This window comes from Rhinopithecus roxellana, chromosome 2 (assembly GCF_007565055.1).
Source record: "Rhinopithecus roxellana isolate Shanxi Qingling chromosome 2, ASM756505v1, whole genome shotgun sequence".
In the NCBI taxonomy this organism is placed as follows: domain Eukaryota; kingdom Metazoa; phylum Chordata; class Mammalia; order Primates; family Cercopithecidae; genus Rhinopithecus; species Rhinopithecus roxellana.
In genome coordinates this window covers 142,518,656-142,533,603 of record NC_044550.1, presented here as the reverse complement: position 1 = coordinate 142,533,603, position 14,948 = coordinate 142,518,656, and the positions used below count along the sequence as shown (strand labels likewise).

The 14,948-nt window shown below is 38.8% G+C and overlaps 1 protein-coding gene across 5 annotated transcripts in view; it reads right to left on the bottom strand.

Annotated features, from left to right (window-relative positions):
- The window catches only part of WDR19 (WD repeat domain 19), a 94,587-nt gene that overhangs the window by 27,356 nt on the left and 52,283 nt on the right, over nucleotides 1–14,948 (bottom strand). For all 5 annotated transcript variants that reach the window (XR_004054420.1, XR_004054419.1, XM_010365800.2 and 2 more), the window contains 8 exons: nucleotides 12,096–12,153; nucleotides 8,486–8,626; nucleotides 8,322–8,404; nucleotides 7,420–7,503; nucleotides 5,756–5,902; nucleotides 5,018–5,142; nucleotides 3,038–3,150; nucleotides 987–1,055 (listed from right to left, as the gene is read on the bottom strand). Coding sequence is in view for 3 of the 5 variants with exons in the window: in XM_010365800.2 (XP_010364102.1) it covers nucleotides 987–1,055; nucleotides 3,038–3,150; nucleotides 5,018–5,142; nucleotides 5,756–5,902; nucleotides 7,420–7,503; nucleotides 8,322–8,404; nucleotides 8,486–8,626; nucleotides 12,096–12,153 (820 nt within the window). In the remaining 2 variants the exon portion in view is untranslated. The remainder of the gene's footprint in view (nucleotides 1–986; nucleotides 1,056–3,037; nucleotides 3,151–5,017; nucleotides 5,143–5,755; nucleotides 5,903–7,419; nucleotides 7,504–8,321; nucleotides 8,405–8,485; nucleotides 8,627–12,095; nucleotides 12,154–14,948) is intronic.

Here is a 14,948-nt window from a genome sequence, read left to right as displayed (position 1 = left end):
CTGTGGTACAGTCATATAGTAGAATACTACACAGCAATGAAGAAGAATGACCTATTGCTGAGCTGGATGCGACAGCTCATGCCTGTAATCCCAGCACTTTGGGAGGCTGAGGTGGGCAGATCACGAGGTCAGGAGTTCGAGACCAGCCTGGCCAACATGGTGAAACCCTGTCTCTACTAAAAATACAAAAACTAGCAGGGCACGGTGGCAGGCACCTGTAATCCCAGCTACTCGGGAGGCTGAGACAGGAGAATCGTTTGAAACTGGAAGGTGGAGGTTGCAGTGAGCCGAGATCACGCCACAGCACTCTTGCCTGGGCAAAAGAGCGAAATTCTGTCTCAAAAAAAAAAAAAAAAAAAAAAAAAAGAATGACCTATTGCTATGTGCAATAACACAAACAGACACATTTGCATACATAATGCTGACTGAAACTGGACACAAGCGTACACATGCGTGATTCTGTTTCTATTTAGATTATACAAAGGCAAAACGAATCTATAAGAATATAAGTCAGAATTGTGGTTACCTTTGGTGGGGGATATTAACTGGGGGGTGACATGAGGGAGACTTTCGGTAGCTGGAAATGTTCTATATCTTGATCTGGGTGGGGGTTACACAGGTATGCACAGAGGAAAAAACTAATCCAGTTGTACACTTAGGATTTGTGAACTTTACTGTACTCAAGTTACACCAACTTGAAAATCAACGTTTCTTATCTTTTAGACACTGATATTGTATCCACAAGTGAAATGATACGGTGACTGCGATTTACTTAAAAAAACAAAACAAAACAAAACACCCAGGAAAGAGGGTGAGGGCATGAATAAAATGAGGCTGTCTATGCATTGACAGCTGTTGAAGCTACATGATGGGTATGTAGGGGTTTGTTATACCGTTTGGTCTACTTCTGCATATATTTAAAATTTTCTTTAAGAATTTTTTTTAAAAATTGGCATTCTTGAAAGTTTCAGTCAAAGTGTACTTACAGTTTCAATTGCCATTTCTATTGCCACATTGTCTTCTGAGCTTGGGCATTTCAGGAAGTGTTTAAGTGCCTAAAAAGAGAATTATAGCAATTAAAAATTTTCAGAATATTTTCACATTAGGGAAAACAAAGCTTTCACACAGCCTTTACATAAAGTAATTACAGTCTGTGAAAGTATCATCATCTCAACCAGGGGCTCGCATAGTGTTAGATCTTAAATATATCCTTAAAAGCTGGGTATAGTTTAAAAATGGAAGGACTCAGTTAACCCTCTGAAGAATCTAGTCCTGATGAAATGAAAAGGCAAAATGTGCCCTTTTCAGTAGGAAGATTTAATTATTTTCATTCATTTATTCTTTCAACAAATAGTTACTGACAACCTGCTACTATGAATGTGGGACTTCGTTAGATCCCATGGAGAATACCAGGAATAGGTATGGCACGGCCCCTCTTTTCTGTGTTATATACAATCTTACCAGGAAGATCTGTGTGATATGATGATAATATAAGAGACCAATTATTTTAAGTCATAATTGTCTAATTCCTGCACACCATAACACCACACTTAGGAAGAAATTTACAACTATAAAAAGACAAATGGACTGGATTGTCAGTGTTTTTTTTTTCTTTCTTTTATAGGTGCTCTGAGGAAGAAAAGATGGTTTGGCATGGAGATGATCCCGAAGGTGTCATTTGAAGGATGAATAGGTTTGTGGTAGGTGGCGTAGGGAACAGAGAGGAACCCAGATGGAGAACAGGATGGATGAAGTCCTGGCTGTTAGAGGAATGTGGGACTCTTCTATGGAAACAGCTGGGTGCCAGATTAGGGAGTTCTGGCTGGTTGGTCAAACTATGGAAATTCTCTTAAGTGCCAGCTAAGGAGTTTGGACTTTATCTAAGAGCCAGCAACAACAAATTGGTGGTGGCCTGTAGGCTGAATTCACACACAGACATGTTTTTTTTGGCCAGTGAGGTATTCTATAAATATCGGGACACATATTTCAAAACTGGCAGCCCCAAGCTTCCATTTTGTTTGGATGAATGGAGGCAAGATGGCGCACTTCCGGGTTCTTCATCCCCCAACTTCTCCCGCGCGCGTGAAAATCCAGCCGGCGACCCGGGAAGGTGCAGACCAACTAGGCATGCGCCAGGTGATGTCAATCTGAAGAGACCAAGATTTACCTGGTCGCACCTGTGGAACGCCCCCTGACACGCCCGTGCCCCGCCTATTGCCCTCCCACTCCTAGAAAAGCCGCTCCGGAGGCACGCCATGCACGGCCTTCCTCAGTCCTCCACTCCTGTCGGGATGTCAGGACTGTGGGAACTCCGTCCGAGAGCTGTACGGGTGACTCTGGGGGCCCCTTTTGTCGGGGGGCCAACAGACCTCTCCCTACCCACCTTCTTCCCTTGAAGCTAGGTGACCAAAATAAACTTGCAGTTTTGCTCCTACCCTTGCCTCGTCGCTGGTTCTTTTGTACCCGCTCTGGTGGTCTTAGAAAAACAAAACACATTTCTCTTGAAAAAATCATATGATCTGGCACTACAGGGCCTGGATTCCTAAAAAACAATTTTATGGAGGTCAGCAACAGCTGGCTTCTTAAGATATGTGCCATTCAGTAGTCCCTACCCTGTCACATGAACAATGCGCAGCTTTACCCTGTAGCTTCACTTATCGTGTCCCTTCTTTGGACACTGTTAACCCCTGCCTTAGGCCAATGGACTCTGTAACAATGAAAGCAACTATTATTTGGGGAACAAAGTGAAGGATGACAAACTCTAAAGGCGGACAAACTAAAAACAGGAAAAAAAAGAAACTACTGCAATAATCAGAAGCAAGGTCCTGTGGGCCTGGACTGAGTTGATGGTAGTTAGAATGAAGTGACAGATGTGAGAGGTATTACAAAGGAAGGTTGTGACTGGGTGTGGGAGGGAGAGGAAGATTTCAGAGTTAGCTCTGAGATTTCAAATCTGAGTGGGAGTTACTGGCATTTACATATATTTCCTACAATTATTCCTGCGTAGTCAGTGTATATTTTCTTGGCAAATACTAACTCGTGAATATTGGCCACACAGCAAGAAGAATTTTCCAGCCTGAAGATACCTCTTTTCTCCTTCAAAGTATAAGGCAATGCTTTGATAGTCTTCATTAGTAGTGTCTTCAGAACCTATAACAGAAGTTTACTGAGTAAAATATCTGAGCAAAATTTGTTTACCTTTTACTGCTAACCTGAAAATAAAGAACGAGTGATCTAAAAATAGGTGAAATCTAAGAGAAATCTAATGAGAAATCTAAGAATGAGTGATCTAAAAATAGGTGATTAAAAACTCCTAACAGCAAACATCAATATAATTATTAATGTCTGTTTTCGTCACAAAACATACTTATCACAATTACCCCAAATACTGACTCTGTTCCATCTTTTTTTTTTAACTCTAAATGTGATCCAGGAGAGGAAATTATAAGGTTTTTGTTGGTAATACAAATGGAATCCATCCCTCTCAGCAATGCCTGGTTTAAACAATAGTCTGTATATTTGTCAGACAAGTAGGGAAGACGACATTCGAGTAGCCAGTAGATGCTGGTTAAAGATATGACTGTTCTTCCTTTGGCTTGGGGCTTAAATACATTAAGCATAGAGGAAGAAGGACCCCCAAAGCTGCTGGAATTCCAATTCATCATTTACATTTACCTACGGGAGTTGGGGCCCAACAGAATACTAAAGTATAACAACCACCCTGCGCCTCCAGCTGGAGGAAAAGGGGGTTTATAGGAGAAAGGCATAAAGCTAAGTGGGGAAAAGTATGTGTGTGTTTTGAAGGTGGGAGGAGGCACACACACATACACACACACACCCTTAATATACACACCTTATATAAGACAAACCATGTTCTTAAGAACTTAGAAAAATTGCTTTAGTGAAATGGTGGTGGTAATGTTAGGACAGAAATGTCATCAGTCAAGTTAAGCATTGGCAATTCTGAAGTTGCTTATCTGTACTTCCCTTTTTTTTTTTTTTTAACTCTATTTTCTCTAATTCTCTTAATGACTTCGCAAGAAGTCATTTGGGAAGCCAAAGCATCCCAAGAAGCTTTTACCTAATTTGTATCCTTGAAGACTGAAATAAATATTTTCTTGTGAATCCTAACATCAATTCTTATGGTCATTTTGTGAATTATAAAAAACAAAATAACACAAAAGAACAAATATTTTATGATTCCACTTATATGAGGTACCATGAATAGTCAAATTCATAGATACAGAAAGTAAAATCATGCTTACCAGGGTCTAGGGAAAAGAGGGCAATGGGAAATTACTATTTAATGGGTACAGAGAAAGTCTGGGATGATGAAAAAGTTCTAGAGATGGACAGTAGTGATGGCCACATAACAACGTGAATGAATGTACCAAATTGTACACTTTTAAATGGAAATTTTATGTTATATATATTTTAGCACAATAAACCAAAACAAAACACAAATAACATTACGTATGGTCCATGAAATGAAAATTTGAAAATTATTTCAGTAGTTTCTAAAAATAATTGCAAACATGAGAAGAAAACCTCTAAGCAGGCATTCCCAGAATATCAAATTCTCCTTTGGACTGTCCAAATCTTTGAAAAACACATCTTGGGTATATCACTCTTCATCATTTGTAACTCGATTTTTTAATGAAAATATTTACATTTTCAAAAATCATCCTGCATTTTCTATCACCTTCATTTTGAAATCTTCGATTTACTACTGGCTGATAAATAGCAGGATTTGGGAAATCTAGCCTCTCTTGGAATTCACACAGAAAAACCCTTAATTTTTAAAATAATCCTTTTTAACAATACCATCTCACCTTGAAGTAGCAGGGATCTTGAAATCCAACACATAACATAGATACATGTGTGTCTACGTATAAATGATAAACATTTATACCAAGCGCATTCTTGTATGTATACCAATCTGATAATTAGATCATAAGCGACAAAGTGTTTTTATGATAAACATCTTGAAGAGAACCAGGGAAAAAATGATATTTACCAATAATATCTGCATAGATTTCCATTTTGTTGTGTTGCTGAGCCAGTGTGAAAGCTTCATTGTTACATTTGGACATGACAAGAAACTGGATGGCAGACCCATAGTCACCAAGCTGTAGAAAAAACCTGAAGCAAAGTACTTTCTTTAATTAGCTAGACTCTTAAATGAGTTTGTGATTTACAAAATTTTTCAACCAGGGGAAACCATTTAAAAATCAAAATTTATTAGATAAATTGCAGTTCTTTTTTTTTTGAAATGGAGGCTCACTCTGTCACCCAGGCTGGAGTGCAGTGGCGCAATCTTGGCTCATGCAGCCTCCGCCTCCTGGGTTCAAGGGATTTTCCTGCCTCAGCCTCCCAAGTAGCTGGAACTACAGGCATGCACCACGACACCCAGCTAAATTTTTGTATTTTCAGTAGAGATGGGGTTTCACCATGTTGGCCAGGCTGGTCTTGAACTCCTGATCTCAGGTGATCCATCCATCTCGGCCTCCCAAAGTGCTGGGATTACAAGTGTGAGCCACCACACCCAGCATGCAGTTCTATATTATATGCTTCCACTTGAAAGACATACTCTTGTCTGCTGACCACAACGGCCTTTGAATTTAAATACTTAGACCTGATAAAAAAAATAAAGACTAAATATTCCTTTTGAATTAATATATTTGATGATAGAAGGTGGAGGCTTACTTTTATGGTTAGTTTTTGAAAGTCCAAAAATATTAATGTATTATGTTACCTGGCTACCATTTTGGCTCCATCCGGAGACTGGGTCTCTCTAACAATACTGACAGCTTTTTCAGGATTATTGAGGTGATCCAGATAGATGCGGATTACACTTTGCCATTGTTTTGCATTCTCATAAGCCACAACAGCTTCTTTGTATCTATAAAAACATAGCTCAGATAAACTTTTTTTTAACACTGTCAATCTGGGGAGAAAATGTTGATAAGTGTTTAGGACACTTTTTCATGTTATTGATGGTGACTGCTTATTTTTCCTGAACTTCTTTTTCCTTTAACAGAAAAATACCAGAAACCACCCCACTAAAATGTTCTTTTTAGCAATTTGATAAATGAACAGTAAAATATCAATATTAAACTGTATTTTCCCATCTGAATCAAAGCCATATTTTTTTTACATTTTACTGCTTTTTTTTTCCTTTTAAGTAGGAAGATTATAATAGTAATATAGAAAATGTAGATTTTTTTTCACAATTATAGATACAGCTTCATGGTGATATATAAAACCTTTACATATCCTCAGTCACAAAGCTCATACCTTTGTGTTGACCTCCAGATAGAGCTCAGGATCCCTCTTCAGTTCCTGACCGGCTCTCAGCTCCCTCCATTTCAACAAGACATTCGGTATATATCTCTTATTTCCTAAGGTTACTTTTCTAAAAGTGCAGGGTATTAAATCTCCTTTAAAAGTTTCTTAGTAGATATTTCCAAGTTAATTTCCAGAGGCTATAGAAAGTTACACCTCTTTAAAAAATTTTTTTTTATTTTTAAACTTGTTGTAGAGATGGGCTGTCTCTCTGTTGCCCAGGCTGCCCTCAAACTCCAGGCCTCAAGTGATCCTCCTGCCTTGGCCTCCCAAAGTGCAGGGATTCCAGGTGTAAGCCACCATGCCCAGCCCAAAAGTTACATTTCTATTGGTTGTGTACATATAAGCACATTTTGACAACATGGTTATTAGTTTAAAATAAATATTTCTAAATATGGCAGGTTGCCTTAATTTAACTACTATTAGTGAGGTAGAACCTTTTCATGTTTACATCAAATGCAATTTCATAATTGTATTTCCTCCTCTGGCACTTGTGTTCTTGTCTTTAGCCCATTTTCCTATTAGTGTCTTTGAGTTTCTTGTATTAAGTAGTGGGAGATCTTTGTATGTTTAGGATATTAACTATCCATTGCTATATTTTAACTGTATTACAATAGAGTTATAAATTTTTAAATACAGTTAAAATATAGCAATGGATAGTTAAGCAGCTTAAACAAGCTTAAACAAGCAGCCCTATGTGGCTTCAGCAAGCAGCTGTATGTTTCTTCACTTTTCTTTCCCCCTGCATCTGTGATTTATAAAATAGTAATCCTCCTTAATAAAATAACAATCACTTTATTTTCATGCCATATTATATCAAAATTTCAACTTCCACTATAAAACCCTCAAATAAAAAGAGATACTAGTCTATATTTGAGTATATAAAGGAAACACTGAGATATATGAGGTACAGGAGGATTTTAATAGTCTGGCACTTCAGGTCAACAAAGGATTAAATAAAGGTGTTTTCTGTCTTTCTCTACTTTGCCTTTCTTACAGGGTTGCAAATATCAATGGTTAATTTGTAAAGCTTATATTACTTTAAATTGGTATAAATTTGAGAAAGGTACAAACCTTCCATCTGCTTCCTTGGCTTTGGCATACTGCAAATGGATCTTAGGAGAAGAAACGTGGGGCAGAAGATCACCAACTTTTGCCCTGGAAAAGTAGGTCCAGGAGAACAATATGAGTACCATGTTCACTCTAAAAGTAGCCTGCTATAACCAAATGTTAGGTTTTAGGATGCAAAAAACAGTTATTACTATCTTTCAAAAATCTTGGTTCCTGGTGGGGTGCAGCGGCCTGTAATCCCAGCACTTGGGAAGGGTGAGGCGGGCAGATCAGCTGAGTTTAGGGGTTCAAGACCAGCCTGGACAACATGGTGAAATCCTGTCTCTACTAGAAAAAAAAGTACCAAAATTAGCCAGGCATAGTGGCGGCATGTCTGTGATCCCAGCTACTCAGGAGGCTGAGGCAGAGAATTGCGAGAACCCAGGAGGTGGAGGTTGCAGTGAGCTGAGATCGTGCCACTATGCTCCAGCCTGAGCAACGGAGCGAGACTCTGTCTCAAAAAAAAAAAAAAAAAAAAAAAAAAAAAGAAAAGAAAATCTTGGCTCCTATGGGTAAAAGCTGATTTAATTGCTGTTTCTCCTAACACCCACTCCACTCCCACCCCCAAGGGTAGGAAAATGGTTAGTCCATTAACTCTGTTAGGACAAGGGGGGTTTTTGTTTTTTCCTACTAATTTATCTGATTAAGGATTTCTCCACACCAAACCAGGAGAATGTGCTATTCTTTGGAAAAAGAACTATTAACATGAACTTATCTAAGGAGAACAAAAGAGATGAAGGGAAGGTCTAGATAGGGGAACAGAATGGACAGGGAGAAAGCATGGCAAGGAGGCACTTAAGTGGGGAGACCCCAGAGGCACATTCATTTCCAATCCTGTTCAGAAACAAACCGCAGGCAGCTCTTACCAATTCTTAGAGCGGATGTAAACAGATGCTGCTTTGTCATAGTAGAGACCTTTTTCATACAGTTGGGCTGCTTCTGAAAATTGCTAAAATAAGACAGGATTATTAAAATACTAAGTTATTATGTATAAAAGACCATATGAATATTGATGCAGACAAAAGAGGACCTTCATATTCTCCAATATGGCTCCACAGTCTCTTTTAAGGACCCTGCTGGGATGCTTGAGTGCTTGGTTAACCCCTCGACGTATGTCTCCCATTCTTATGGACATCTGGGCCACTCCAGCCAGACAAGCTTCATCATGTTCCTGCAATCACAAGGCAAATACTAACAAATCAGATTCTAACTTAACACCATGTGTTTAAGAAAGAACAATGAATTTAACTCTAAAATGATTCCAAAGGTTATGGTTTACTTTTATCTTTTCAGGGAAGTCTCATGATTTTAAAATAACACTTGGGTCTTTTTTTTTAAAAAACCAGCTATTACAAAATTATATTTTGTTCTGTGAAAGCCTAGATCAACTTCATGCTTAAGACCAAATTTTTACTATCTCTCATATGTCTTGACCTTCTTTTCTTTTTCTTTTTTTTTGAGATGGGGTCTCGCTCTGTTGCCCAGGCTGGAGTGCAGTGGCGTGATCTCTGCTCACTGCAAGCTCTGCCTCCTGGGTTCAAGCCATTCTCCTGCCTCAGCCTCCCAAGTAGCTGGGACTACAGGTGCCCATGACCACGCCCGGCTAATTTTTTGTATTTTTAGTAGAGACAGGTTTTCACCGTGTTAGCCAGGATGGTCTCGATCTCCTGACCTCGTGATCTGCCTGCCTCGGCCTTCCAAAATGCTGGTATTACAGGCATGAGCCATCGTGCCCGGCCACCTTCATATGTCTTTTTGGTATAAAATTTTATATAAGAAGCAATATACTAGCTATATAGCATAAATGCTATGAATAAAATTAAGAAGAAAACCATTTATCAAATTGCAGATTTCTCTATGAGGCATGATTAAACATAAAAACTTCATTTCTTTAGTAATTGTTAAATTCATTAAAGATACCAAAGACAGCTAAAGAACTCACCAAATAACTAATCTCTACTAGTAAGATGTAATGTCAGATTATATTTTATCTAAATCAGCATGTCTAGTAAAATTTTCTGTGATGACAGAAATGTTCTATATCTGCCCCATCCAATATGGTAGCTACTGGGCATTTGAAATACGGCTAGTGTAACAGAGGAATTGAATTTTAAATTTTATTTAACTTTAAATAATTTAAGTAGACACATGTGGCTAGTGGTTACTGTATTTGATGGTGCAGATAAAGAATGAACTAAAATTGATGTAGCCAGACAAAGAAAATGTCAAAAACCTAAGAGATAAATGAGCAAAGGACATGATCAGACAATTCATTAAAAAATACAAGTGGAAACAAAATACAATTGGCCAATAAATAAAAACATGCTCAACTTCACCAATAATCAAATATACATAAAATAAAATATCTTTATTTGCTTATAGAATTGGTAGAGATAAAACAACTGATAACATTCAGTTTTGCTGAGAATGAAGGGGGCACTATCATACATGGAGTGTGTGTGAATTATTACAATTTCTTTTGAACAGCAATTTAGCCATGTCAAAAATGAAAAGTACACTTTGTAACCTAGAAATCTAACTTATAGGAAAATATTCTTCAGAAATACTATCATAGGTAGCTAAAGATACATGTACTAGTAGAATATTCATTGTAGTGATTTTAAAAAATGAATTTAATTTTTTAATTTTAATTTTTTAATTTAAAAAAGTTGTTGTTTTTTTTAAAGAGACTGGGTCTCATTCTACTGCCTAGGCTGGAGTGCAGTGATGCAATGCTACCATACCCAGCTAATTTTTTATTTTTAAATTTGTAGAGATGGGCCAGGCATGGTGGCTCAAGCCTGTTGTCCCAGCACTTTGGGAGGCTGAGGTGGGCAGATCACTTGAGGCCAGGAGTTCAAGACCAGCCTGGCTAACATGGCAAAACTCTGTCTCTACCAAAAATACAAAAATTAGTCAATCATGGTGGCACATGCCTGTAATCCCAGCTATTCGGGAGGCTGAGGTACAAGAATCGCTTGAACCCAGGAGGTAAAGGTTGCAGTTAACCAGGATCGCACCACTGCACTCCAGCCTGGGTGACCCAGTGAAAGACTGTCTCCAAAAGAAAAATAAACAAATGAATTTGTAGATATGGGGGTCTTGTTTTGTTGTCCAGGCTGGTCTTGAACTCCTGGTGTCAAGCATTACTTAGACTCACTTTTCTTTTCTACTTTTTTTTTTGAGACGGAGTTTCCCTCTTGTTGCCCAGGCTGGAGTGCAATGGTGCGATCTCAGCTCACTGCAACCTCTGCTTCCCGATTCAAGTGATTCTCCTGCCTCAGTTACCTGAGTAGTTGGGATTACAGGTGCGTGCCACCACACCTGACTAATTTTGTATTTTTAGTAGACACAAGGTTTAACCATGTTGGCCAGGCTGGTCTCCTGATCTAAAGTGATCCACTGGCCTCGGCCTCCCAAAGTGCTGGGATTACCAGCATGAGCCACTGTGCCTGGCCCTGGACCCACTTTTTTTTTTTTTTTTTTTTTTTGAGACAAAGTCTCACTGTGTTGTCCAGGTTGGGGTGCAATGGCACGATCTTGGCTCACTGCAACCTCCGCCTCCTGGGTTCAAGCGATTCTCTCTGCCTCAGCCTCTCGAGTAGCTGGGATTACAGGCGCCCATCACCATGGCTGCTAATTTTTGTATTTTTAGTAGAGATGGGGTTTTGCCACATTGGCCAGACTGGCCTGGACTCACTTTTCATGTTAACATAGTTTGGTAATTTTTCAAATTAGCTATCATGAGGTTGCATTACTTTTGTAATAAAAATGCTATATATAAAACGGAAAGTCAAAAGATTTTCAACCTTCACAAGACATCACCTAACTTAAAAACAGTAATTATTATTATAAATCTTAGCTTTTTAAGCTAGAATTCTGGGATGGGTAAAAGAGGTAGCACAGTGGGTCATGCTTTCCAGGGTCATCTTAAAAGATACAGTATGAGACAGAAACAGCAGAATAAAGTTTTATGGATTGGGAATTCACTTTCAAAATGGTTACTGAAACTTTTTTTTTTTTTTCTTTGAGATGGAGTCTCACTCTGTCACCCAGGCTGTAGTGCAGTGGCACAATCTTGGCTCACTGCAACCTCCACTTTCCGGGTTCAAGCGATTCTTCTGCCTCAGCCTCCCGAGTAGCTGGGACTACACACGTGTGCCACCACGTCTGGCTAAGTTTTGTATTTTTTTTTTAGTAGACGGGGTTTCCCCATATTGGCCAGGCTGGTCTTGAACTCCTGACCTCGTGATCTGCCCGCCTTGGCCTCCCGAAGTGCTGGGATTACAGGTGCGAGCCACTGTGCCCAGCCTACTGAAACTTTTAAAAAGAGCAAAAGGAAAAATCTTATGAAAATCATAGCCTGTAGGTAAGAAGGATAAAAATCTTATTTCCAACTTTACTTATATTAAGAATGTAAAACTTATCAGACTGGTAAAAATATTGTCTTCATCAGATTTTAAGAGCTTGAAGTGTTTTAAAATGATTTAACTATTTCCTTGCAAGGTTGTTAGTAAACCAAAGAAAAGGCTCACCTGCTAGATAGGAAATACAATACAAATAAGACCATGATTTTTAAAAACGAAACTGAAAATGAACCCAAAGATTATTAGGCATATCTTATCTTTATCCAAGATTACCTTATTATCACCTGTTATTCCTTTCTCATAATGAGCCAAAGCATTTACATAATCACCCCTGAAAAAAAAAGAGTGAATTTTAATATTTATTTTAGAATTTTATTTACATATACTTTTTCCTTTTTTTTTTTTCTTTTTTTTAGAGACAGGGTCTTACTGTTGCCCAGGCTGGAGTGCAGTGGCACAAACACAGCTCATTGTAGCCCCGACACCTCACTGGCTCAAGTGATCTTCCAGCCTCAGCTTCCTGAGTAGTTGAGACTACAGGCATGTGCCACCATGCCTGGCAAATTAAAAAAAAAAAAAATTTTGTAGGGACAAAGTCTCACTATGTTGCCAAGGCTGGTCTTGAACTCCTGGGCTCAAATGATCTACCACCTTGGCCTCCCAAAGTGCTAGGATTACAGGCATGAGCCACCACTGGGGAGTAGTAGACCAATTTACAAATACAAGATTTAAAGGATAATCTTTGTCATTGAGTTGCTTAAGCTCACAAAAGATGTGGAACACTACAGATGCATTCTTTCAAAGTGCAGTATGTCATTATCTTACTACTTTAAAAGTAATTATTAAGCTGGGTTATGCTATACTGTAAGGTACTTACTGTGTGGTATGCTAGGCATTTTGAGGAGCTACATTAATTTTCTTTTTAAATTCCAGGGTACATGTGCAGGATGTGCAGGTTTGTTACATAGGTAAACATGTGCCATGGTGGTTTGCTGTACCTATCAACCCATCACCTAAGTATTAAGCCTAGCATGTATTAGCTATTTTTTCTGATAAGAAGCTACATTACTTTTATTGGCTATTTTTGGTTAATTATTTCCTTTGGGGCACTAAATGACAATCACATGACCATAGAACACTTTTTTTTTTTTTTTTTTTTAACCAAAGGCCCAATATTTACAAGAACATATATTGAGGGAATCTAGAAGGCCATCAATTTATTAAAGGGTAGAAGTGGAGGAATACATTGGGGATTATAGTGCTGAGGGCCCTGGTTCTTATACCAAGAAAAAGTATTAATATACATGATATAAATAATATTCCTGGGCCAGGCACGGTGGCTCACGCCTGTAACCCCAGCACTTTGGGAGGCCGAGGCACACGGATCATAGGTCAGGAGTTCAAGACCAGCCTGACCAACGTGGTGAAACCCTGTCTCTACTAAAAATACAAAAATTAGCCACGTGTGGTGGCATGTGCCTGTAATCCCAGCTACTTGCGAGGCTGAGGCAGGAGAATTGCTTGAACGCAGGAGGCGGAAGTTGTAGTGAGCTGAGATTGCACCACTGTACTCCAGCCTGGGTGACAGAGCAAGACTCCATCTCAAATAATAATAATAATAATAATAATAATAATAATAATCCCTTCCTGTGACTGATGCTAACATGGATCTGCATATACAGAAGACTTTTATTATTTCAACTTATTTTCATTGTTTGGGATAGAATGAATCAGTGATTTGCCTAAGATACTTTTTGGGATCTATCTTCCTCTAAGAAACCATCTTCTCCAGAATAAATTAATCAGCTCTGAAATGGCATGATTTGAGATCTACCTTATCACTATTTTATCAGCTTAGACAAGTTACTAAACCTCTCTAAGCCTCATTCACTTTCCTCATCTATTAATGTAGAAGGACATTTTTGGAAAAGGAGCTGTTCGGCGGTTGAGAACTTTCTTTTGTTCAGCCTAGGACTCCAGAGTCAGCAATGTTCCTAAATGGAAATTTCTAATACGGACCTGATTACATCAACCAAGCTAGGGATTTTTCCTGAGAATCGGGAAGAGACATCCTCAGGAGATACCCCTAGCTCAGCTGATGTAATCAATTGAGTTGACAGTTCCTCCCACAGGAGCCTGAGGTTTTCCTTGGGCATGCTGAATTAATACTTTGGAACTCTCACTTTATTTTTTGTTATTTTAGCTCACTGGATTATTTATTATTTTATTTTGAAGCTCTCATATGGAACTAGCTCATCAGTTTAATCCCAGACTTTAGTAAGTTAAATCTCACCTAGACCTGATAGACTGGCCCTGCTTTGACCTAATCAAGGTCTTGGATGCATAATGAAACAGACGGTTGAAATGGAACACAGGCCTAGGGTCTTAGGTGTCAAAGTCAGTAGCTGGTGTCTATTCAGGTATTTGATGACAATGAACTATACTTAAGTTAGGTCCCATTATCACAAGGAAATTCCTTCAGACTGTTGGGGGCTAGAGTGTGTGTACACTAGGGTCCGAAGATCTGCATACAAATATCAGTGAAGGCTTTGAGAATCGGTGGCTTCACGGTCAAGTGGTGAGCAGAAAGGGTTAGAAATGACAACACACAGGCTTTCAACTGACTTCAGTTCATCTGACCAAGTTTGAGAATTTGTTACAACACTTCAAATTTTCCCGAAGGAAGTGAAAAATCCAAGTGTTCTGGATGGTGCAACGGCTTACTGGGGTGTCTGTACTCTGACAGGACATGGTGGATCATCTTTTCTCCTTAGCACAGAAGTTTTATATTTTAAGACTCAGTCATCTTCAGGATGCAGGTAGAGGGCCAGGGAACTGGGGCCCTGTCTCTTGTGTTACGTACAAAGATTCCAACGTGCACTTTTTGGTATATGCATTTATAAGGAACAGAAATGTGGCAAACTTCATCAGATTGATTAAGAAGAAATAAAATCTCTAAAATGTTTTTAATCTGTAGAATAGAAAACTTGAAAGACGATACCATGTTTAGAAATGAAAGAGTACTTATTTTTCTTATTTTGAAACAGGGTCTTGCTCCACTGCCTAGGCTGGTGTATAGTGGCGTGATCACAGCTCACAGCAGCCTCAACGTTCTGGGCTCAAGTG